A 10,201-nucleotide genomic window follows, 5' to 3' on the forward strand; every position below is an offset into this window, starting at 1 on the left:
AAAATCTCGCATGCCCACGGTTATCTCAGGTATTATGAAAAGTGGATTCCATTTTGTGAGATATAAAAAGAGCATATACTTCGAAAGCACTAAATAAAATTTTAATCTATACGGTAAAATCATTTTACTTAAATTTAGATTTATTATATGTTTAATATGTATTAACTCATCTTAAATTCTTTTAAAATTTATGTTAAATAATTAAATTCATTTAAAATTCAATTATTATTATTTAAATAATATTTGAATCTATTTAATTTTAATAATTTGAATAAGATATATTTTTTATTAATAATTTATATTTTAAAAAATTTAATATATATTTTATATTTAATTATTTTTTTTACATAAACTAATTCAGGTGATAAATATTTAAAATTCGAAATTGACTCAAATATTAAGATTAGGGGGACTAATAAATTGAAAAAAGATCTTAAAGCCTATAAGCATTTTAATATAATTCAATTGAATTAGGTTCTAAAAAATATTCGACCCGTTATCATTTAACTTAATTATAATTTTTAAAAATATATATATACATAAATTAAATGTTTAATTTTACTTTTTTTTAATAAATAAATATAACATAATATTAATTTAAACTTTATTTTCACTGATAAACTAACAATATTGATATTTTTTAACATAATATTCTATACAATGATTATTATATATTCATTTTTTAATTAGTTTACAATATTTTAAAGATTAAATTATAAATTTATAATTATTATAATATTTCCAATCCAACCAGGTAAGTGTCTCCAACACTTCTGGTTGAATCCACAATCTTGTTACTTAATTACTTTTTTGCTCTATGATTCTTGTTTTGAATCATTTCTTGCTGCTGAGTTGTTGCTTTCTGTTTGTACACACTGCCTTTTGTTTGAACTTTCTGTGCTTTCTTCCATAATTTCAAACTGGAGTGCTTCTGACCCAACTCCATGTGCTCATGTTAGGCGTTGAATGTGACAATGTTAGTATGTTACCCACAGCGAAGTCTCTGTAAGCCTCTCTTGTTTCGAAATTTCTGGTAAACTGGGACCAGAAATTGGGCAATTAAGTTTCTTGCAAACCATTGACTTGAGCGATAATTGTTTATTTGGTGAGGTACCATCATAGTTGGGCAACTGTACTCTGCTTGACTCCCTGGATTCGTCTGTCAATGGCTTTACTGGAGAAGTACCTGAAAACTTCAGGCACCTGAGACGAGAGCTTTACAGTTAATGAACTTATACTTTAATTCTCTGTCTGACTGAGATTCCTGAATCATTGTTTCAATCTACTCATTGAGATAATTCCTAATCAATTGGCAGCTTTGACATTTCTTGAAGTTTTAGATCCGTCATATAACCAGCTAGAAGGACCAACACCTCAAGGAAAGCAATTCTACGCATTTGAAAATAGTTCATACCAGGGCAACTCTGGATTATGTGGATTTCAGGTATCAAAACTCTGCAATAAAATGATGGTAAAGGACAAGAAACAGCAACATCAAACTTCCAACAAGATGATGATTGAGAGCTTCAAAATGGGTTTGGATACAAAGTTGTATTGATGGGCTACGGATGTGGGCTAGCATTTGGAATGGCAATGGGATACACTGTTTTTAGATAAAGAAAACCGGCATGATTTGTGAGGATGGCTGGACGGGAAAGCTATCAAATAAACATGAAACTGAACAAGAACGCTCGCAAAAATGGTAGAAGAGTACATTATACATAGTGTGCAGTGCTCCCTCACCCATAAAAATGTGTGTCCTCCGTGAGTTTAAGAGAATAAACCCAACATGAATATGAGTGAGAAAGAATATTACACAGACTATATTGAATAATCCGCTCGGTTTTTCTAGGTAAGTCCTGAACATCAACATTCTCTTACTCTATGCATGCTGAATCCACATTGGTCCACGGATTCATATATGGGTCAATCAAGTAACTTAGATATTTTTTTTTTTTAATTTTTCTCCTTACTCAAAGTGTTCTTATATCAAACCACTTGCAAATTTTTTGTTCCCTGCAAATTGTTTGGTTTCCTTCCTGTTGTAATGGTATGGTCAAATGCAAGTCAATTAAGCAAACATAAAAGTTAAAAAATTAATAGTATTACTTTATTATAAATCCTCCCTTTCAATATATTTTTGATGCAGATAACTTAATTTGTAGTGTCAGCAATGTGATTTTGTTTATATTTTAAGAATTGGAAAGTACTAGTCTATTGAATACTAATTAAAATATGAGAATGGAGTCAATAATTAATTAAATATATATAATAATAATAATAATAATAATTAAATATTAATTTAAATTAGTTGAGATTAATCATATAAATTTTTTTTTTATCATTTAACTCTATTTTATGATATTATTATTATTAATCAAATGGATTGGATATGAATTCAATTATTAATACAAATATATTTTTTTTAAATGATGAATTTAAAACACATTATACATCCACATATCACATTATTTATATTTTAATTTTACGATGCATTGGTTGTAAATAAGTTTTTCATAAGCACAAGCATGCCCAAAATTTTAAGGGTCAGGGGTCCTACGCTTCCCTGCACAAGACGTGTTCATGATGCAAAGCAAATTTACAAACAACATGTAGGACTGAGGGACCATATCCTTCTGCAGCCTAACATGGTAAGGGAAGATGCTTTCTACGTTGGATTAGGTCGCCAACCTCCCACCATAGAATCAGAATCCCACAGTTACTGTACCCGCCAGAATTCAAAAACCCTTTATGTTTCAACATTATAATTGCATAATTAAAAAAACAATCAATCAAGAGATTAAATATCAATTACCAGTCAGCTATCTCTTTGCCTCCTGGACAATTAAGGGCCAAAGTGACATTTTAACTTTTTAAAAAAAAATCCTTTCTTTTGCCCTCATTTTGTGTCAGAGAAAGAGGGATTTGCAGTTGAAGAAGCAGTTGCTGCTTGCTCTCTCTATCTCAGCTTTGCTTACTTAAGAAACAAAAACCAGAGGGAAGTTAGGCCAACGGTTAGCTAGCTTCTCTCCATACTAGCCTATTCCCTTGGACTCAAAGCAAAGCTATTTTGGCTTTTGCAGTTGATTCTTGGTCACCATCTGAAACCCAACCTTCATCTTCCTGTCATATTCTCCCAACCCCTCAATCTGCTTCTCTTTCTTTATTCTACAACCTTTCTACTTACACTTCTCTTCTGAGTGTCTTGTGCTTATTCAAGTCCTTGCTTAAATACCCTCTTGAGTTTCTCAAGTTTTGTTGTGCTTTGGGGATCTTTGTTTCCGGTTCTTTGTTAAGCCAAAGATTCGACGATAAAGGCCCTTTTTTTCTTTTATATCAGGCTTATTTCCGAATACCCTTTTCAGTTTTTTAACTCTTTGATTTCTTTGTTTTGAGAGATTTTGGAGCTGGGGCAAGTAACCATGATTTACGTTTGAAGGTTGAGATTTTCATTGCATAGAATTCTGGGATTTCAAGAATTGCAGCTAACAGGCTCTAGTATTTGGTCCTACCACTCAGCTCTGCTGGTATTTGCATTTTTGCCTCACTGAAATCTCATGATCATCTAAAGCTTTCAATTAGAATCTATTTTCAATCCATTCGTGTGATTCCCAATACAATATCTGTGATTTACCATACTATCGGTCACATAGAATTCATGCTGGTCTTCCGTTTCCGGTTAATTCCATTTAACTCTCGTATGAGATCATGCTATAGCTTGATTACTAAATCTTGTACTTTTTCACCAAACCAGTCTTTTTTCCATTTTTGAGCAGTTGAATGCTCAAATCCTAAAATTTATACCTTTAATATTCCCAAATGAATACCCGGTATTTCTCTCCATTAGACTCGTTGTGTAATTCTGGTACCACAGTTTCATTTTCAGCAAATTCTGCAATCGGTGAAGATCGTGGCCCTGTGATCACCAGAAGCAGGTCTTCTCGTACTCCGCCATCTACTTTCTTGATTAGAATGGCAATGAGGATATCAAGAGCAAGGTGGTTCATCTTCTTGAGAAGAGTATTCCACTACCAGAATGGTTCAAGATCCAATCTTGGGTCTAATCCTTTCAATTCTAGCACTTGGATGATGCTGGAGTTTATAGCTTTGATTGTTCAAATAACTATGACCACATTCACTTTGGCAATTTCGAAGAGGGAGAAACCTGTTTGGCCTATGAGAATATGGATTGTTGGTTATGATATTGGCTGTCTCCTTAGCCTGCTGCTAATCTATGGGCGCTACCGGCAAGTTAATGCGACTCAGGGAGATGGTTTTGGCCTTTCTGATTTGGAGCAGCAGAGGGGCAGTGACGACTCCAGGTTTTCTATACTTCCAACTCCCTGGATATACTTATTTTCTTATAATGTTACTTGTTTTATAGGGGCTAAATCTTTATGTTAAAACTTTAGGCCTCTTGCAGAATGACAAAATATAGTGTAAATTATACATATTTTATAAATCAAGGACTACAAGGGTGAAAAGTCTGTCACTGAATTAAAAATTAAGAAATGAGTTCATATTCTTGCTAGAAATTGGTATATACCTTGGGGTTCAATGAACAGTAATGAACAATAATCTTAAAATTATATAATATAACCATGAAATGAAAAGAAGAGAAAATATTGCCTATCACTGGATAATCATATAGCTTAAGACTATTAAATCATGACTAAAGGCATAATTACTGGGGACAGAGTTGTAATTCTTGTGTTCAACACGTTAAAATTCCTGATGTTTTTTTCATTCGACTGAGGGAATGATAAAGAACTTAATAACTTTTCTGTATGTCCATTGATTTGTATTTAGTTTATTCAGGTGCTCTCATCTGACGAACAAATGCCGGACTTCACTGGAGCTATTTTTTGCAATATGGTTTGTGATGGGTAATGTTTGGGTCTTTGATTCTCGCTTTGGATCTTTCCACCGAGCTCCCAAACTCCATGTGCTCTGCATCTCTCTGCTCGCTTGGAATGCTCTGAGCTACTCATTTCCTTTTCTACTGTTTCTGCTGCTATGTTGTTGTGTGCCACTCATTAGCAGCATTCTTGGTTACAACATGCATATGGGGTCTGCTGAAAGAGGGGCATCTGATGATCAAATCTCCAGTCTACCAAGCTGGAAATATAAAGCAGTCGAAACCAATTCGGAGTTTGGCACTGGTGTTGATTGCAATTCAACCCTTGCAAATGAAGATCCAGTAAGTCCTAGCTAATTTGTTGAGTAAAGGGAACTAAAGTTGCGAATTAGTTTCATCCAAAAAAAGTTGCTTATTAGTATACAACCAAGGAGTAAATAGTTTACACGTCTGTCATAATCACTCCAACGAATTTTTTCTTAATATGATTGAAATGGCTTGACAGGAATGCTGTATTTGCCTAGCCAAGTATAAAGACAAGGAAGAAGTGAAGCAATTGCCATGTTCCCATATGTTTCACCTCAAGTGTGTAGATCACTGGCTCAGAATTATATCTTGTTGCCCACTTTGTAAACAAGAACTTGAGAGATAGACAAGAAGACAAAAATGGCAAGCTGAAGTTTTTATTAGGGATTTTTTTTCCCTTTTTTTCCTTTCTTTCCTATTTCTTATGTATTTACATGATTCTATCTCTCTTTCTTTTGAGTTATGTATTTACATGGTTACTTGAGCGAGTGATTTGCTTGTACAGTGGAGCTCACCAGTAACCACAACACCATACCTATCGTTAGTATATATGTGAGGAAAATGATGGTGGATTGCTTGCTTCCTAAGGTTAGCAGAGTCCATTAGTCCTTAAGAATACCCCAAATTCTGCATTTGATTGTTTACACTGTAATACATATTTTCAATACACGTACATGAAATTAAATATATATATTGATCAGTATATATGATATACCTTGCTGCTATAAATTCTGCTGGTTTCCTGGCTTTAATCATTACTTTATGGTTGGCTGCTTATTTCTGTTGTACTTTATTTTCTATCAAGAAATTGAGATCGTTTGTTTACCTCTCATTCTTATTTAAAAAAGAAATTATATTTAGTATCATTGGATCCTATTCAGGAAACAACCTATTGAAAGTCTATACTATTAAGGGTGGTGCATAAAAAATCACTGCATTCTACATAGTTGATTACAAAAACGCTTGTTTTTCAATTTACTTTCCTTTATACGTGCATTCATAACCATTTATTTATTGTTGCATTGCACTAAAATGATTCTCTATGAAAGGTCTTGTCAGAGTAATGCTAAACTAGAATTTGCTGTCACGTGAGCTATCTAATCTCCTTGTATATAAAACTGCTCATTATGAAACTTCAGATATTGTGGATGTATTGTCCGGGAGGTGCATGGTCTCACTGGAGAAAATTACTCTCTTCTTCTCGCCCATCTCTTAAGTCTCTATGTTAAGCAACTGAATTCCAGCATCTCACTCGTCTATAATGTTTAGATGTCCACCATCAGTGAATAACATTCTTTAACTTTTCATTTGTGCTTGCTTTTATACTGCTTGCATAAGGATCTATCTATTGAATAAGCATCGACATTTTCTTTGCTGTGGTCACCGTATATTCCCGGGTTGCATGTGCGTTGCTTATTGCAGGCGAGAATCTTGAGAGCCATGTTGAAGTCAAGAAGACCCTTATTGAAATTATTATCTATTTTCAAATACAGATTATTCAATCCGCAAAAATTATATTTTTTTTCTTCATTAAATGTGAAGAAAACAATAGAAGATATCATAGAAGGAAACCAATTAAAAAGGAACAGGATAAGAGGAGGATCAGGGTTGGTACTTAATGTTGGATCACTTATAGAAAAATTAATGGAGCTTGTGAATACCTTGGAAAGGAGAATGGTGAATATTGCTTGCATTCAGGAGACTAAATGGGTAGGAGAGAAAAGCAAGGAAGTGAATAATTCAGAGTACAAACTGTGGTTTATCGAAAAAGAGAGAAACAAGACGGAGTGGGTATAATCATAGAAAGGAAATTAAAAGATGCTGTAATAGCTGTGAAAAGAGTAGGAGATAGAATTATACTAGTAAAAATAGTACTAGAAGGAGAAACAATAAATGTAGTTAGTGCTTATGCCCCACAAATAGGACTAGATAGTGAGAGTAAATAAAAGTTTTGGGAAGATATGGATAATTTAATATAAAGCATACCGAATGAACAGAATGTTTTTATTGGTAGAGATTTGAATAGATATGTAGGAAATGATAGGCAAGATTATGAGAATGTTCATGGAGGTCTTGGTTTTGACAGTCGAAATGAGGAGGGAAAAAGTATCCTAGATTTTGCTATGGCATACGACCTAATACTAGCAAATACCTACTTTATAAAAAGAGAGTCACATTTAGTGAGATTGCAAGGTCATTCCAGGAGAGGCTTTAACAAGTCAACATCGGTTAGTGGTCTTAGATGTCAAGTTTAGGAACAATTCAAGTAAGGTCAAAAGAAATAGTGTAGCTCGAACAAAGTGGTGGGAGTTCAAAGGAGTAAAGCAAGTGAAGTTCAAAAATGAGTTTCTCGAGTCCGAAGTATGAAAGCTGGATATGGAGGGCAATGATATGTGGATACAAATGGCATCAAATATTAGAGAAGTAGCTAGAAAAGTACTCGGAGAGTCTAAAGGATATAGATCACCCTCAAAAGAGAGATGGTGGTGGAATGAGGAAGTACAAAAGGCAGTGAAGAGAAAAATGGAATGATATAAGAAATTACCTAAATATGATAATAATGAGGCATATGAACAGTACAAGATAGCAAATAAAGAGGTAAAAAATACAGTTAGTCAAGCAAGAGCACAGGCCTTTGAAAAGTTATATAAGAAACTTGAAACTAAAGAAGGGGAGAAAGATATTTATAGATTAGCAAGGAGGAGAGAAAGGAAATATCAAGATCTCAATCAAGTTAGGTGCATTAAGGATAAAGAATGAAAAGTGTTGGTGAAAGATGATGACATTAAAGAAAGATGGAGAAATTATTTTAATGATCTCTTTAATAATAGTCAAAATAGTAATAGCGTGAATATAAACTATAAAACAATAGAAAAGAATGTGAATTATACTAGAAGGATTAGATCTTTAGAAGTGAATGAAGCTCTTAAGAGAATGAAAGTGTGTAAAGCCTGTGGACCCGATGGAATACCAATTGAAGTGTGGAAGTGTTTGGGAGATATGGAAGTGGCATGGTTAACTAAATTATTTAATAAGATTCTAAACTCAAAGAAAATGCCTAATGAATGGAGGAGGAGTATTTTAGTATCTATTTTTTAAAATAAGAAAGACATATAAAGTTGCTCAAACTATAGGAGAATTAAACTCATAAGCCATACTATGAAGTTGTGGGAGAGAGTTGTGGAGCATCGACTACGTAATGATACTTCTATATTTCTCAATCAATTTGGCTTCATGCTCGGTCGTTCAACTATGGAAGTGATCTTTCTCATTAGAAGCTTGATGGAGAAATATAGAGATGTGAAGAAAGATCTACACATGGTTTTTATTGATTTGGAGAAAGCTTATGATAGTGTTCCAAGAGATGTCTTTATAGAGTGTGTTAGAACAAAAAGGGTATCTATTAGATATATATAAGTGTTGAAAGATATGTATGAAGGAGCAACTACTATTGTGCGCACAATGAGAGGGGACACAAGAGATTTTCCGATCTCAATTGGATTACACCAAGGATCAGCCATAAGCCCTTACCTTTTTACATTAGTTTTAGATGAACTGACGAAACATATACAATAGAGTATTCCTTGGTGCATGATGTTTGTGGATGATATTGTTCTGATAGATGAGACACGAAACTTTGGAGAAATACTCTAGAGTCAAAGGGTTTTAAGTTAAGTAAAACGAAGACAGAATACATGCATTGCAAGTTCAGTGAAGGCCAAACTGGTGACAGGAAAGGAGTTAGTTTGGATAGAGTGGTACTGTTCCAAAGTAATCACTTTAAATATCTCGACTCAGTCCTTCAAATAGATAGGGGATGTGTGGAGGATGTTAGTCATAGGATTAAAGCCGGATAATTGAAGTGGAGACGTGCCACGGGAGTTTTATGTGATCGCAAGATTTCTAATAAGTTGAAAGGAAAATGTTACCGTACAGTCATATGACAGGCTATGTTATATGGTAGTGAGTGTTGGGCATTGAAGGAGTCCTATGCGTCTAAGATAAGAGTTGCGGAAATGAGAATGTTAAGGTAGATGAGTGACTATACTAAATTAGATAAAGTCCGTAATGAGAGTATTAGGAAAAAGGTAGGAATGGTGCCAATTAAGGATAAGTTGAGAGAAGGGAGATTAAGGTGGTTTGGTCATGTGAAGCGTAGACATACGGAGGCTCCAGTTAGACAAGTAGAGCACATTAGGTTAGATGATAGAAAGAAAAAAAGAGGTAGATCTAAATTAACTTGGAGGAGACTAGTATAACATGACCTATAAACATTACACATTTGTAAGGATTTAACTTAAAATCATTTAGAGTGGAGAAAGTGAATCCATATAGCCGACCCCAAATTTTTAGGATAAAAGCTTAATTGAGTTGAGTTGAGTTAAATGTGCAGAAAACTGCATTTGTGACATCTACTCAGCACCTAAAGGAGCATACATCTGTTTTTCCCTCCTAAAACAAAATACTTGAAACGTGAGAAATCCTGATATGTTTTTTTTTTAAGAAGGAATTGATTTCTTTTTGTCAATTATTAATTTGAAATGAAAGAGTTGAATTTTTTTTAGTTAAAAAAATTATTTAAAAAAATAAAAATTAAGTATGATTATGTAAAAATTTAGTTGAATTTTTTCTTTGTAAATAATTTAAAATTAAACTTTCTCAATTTTGTAAAAATTTAATTTAATTTAATTTAATTATTTTTATAAATTTTAATGTTTGAAATAAAAGAAATTATTTATTTTTAATTTAGAAAACTTTTATTTTAAAATAAATAATAATTAAACATATTTTATAAATAATTTATTCAAAAGAAAATCTATATAAATTTAGAAATTCAACATAAAAATATTCATTTATTCAATTTTATAAATTGAAAAAAAAATATAGAAAGAATTCGACAATTTCAGAAATAGTTTCTTTTTTTTTTTGAGAAATATGAAATAAAATTAAAAATAAAATCCCAGAAAATAGTTATAGAAACTGAATAACTGACGTGGCATAAAGACTTGACAAACCGTACGGTCGAACATGTTCATT

The 10,201-nt window shown here is 32.8% G+C and overlaps 1 protein-coding gene across 2 annotated transcripts; it reads left to right on the top strand.

Moving 5' to 3' along the window:
- Positions 1-2,713: 2,713 nt before the first annotated feature.
- LOC131176986 (E3 ubiquitin-protein ligase At4g11680-like) lies at positions 2,714-5,869 on the top strand. 2 transcript variants are annotated; one of them, XM_058142001.1, is made up of 3 exons: positions 2,714-4,322; positions 4,810-5,200; positions 5,364-5,869. In XM_058142001.1, the coding sequence occupies exons 1-3, from the start codon at positions 3,820-3,822 to the stop codon at positions 5,508-5,510; spliced, it is 1,041 nt and encodes a 346-aa protein (XP_057997984.1). In that variant the 5' UTR covers positions 2,714-3,819; the 3' UTR covers positions 5,511-5,869. The 2 variants fall into 2 exon arrangements, with proteins under 2 accessions (XP_057997984.1, XP_057997985.1); XM_058142002.1 differs by having other exon boundaries at positions 2,718-4,322; positions 4,819-5,200.
- Positions 5,870-10,201: the final 4,332 nt, after the last annotated feature.

This window comes from Hevea brasiliensis, unplaced genomic scaffold, assembly GCF_030052815.1.
Source record: "Hevea brasiliensis isolate MT/VB/25A 57/8 unplaced genomic scaffold, ASM3005281v1 Scaf300, whole genome shotgun sequence".
Lineage (NCBI taxonomy): Eukaryota > Viridiplantae > Streptophyta > Magnoliopsida > Malpighiales > Euphorbiaceae > Hevea > Hevea brasiliensis.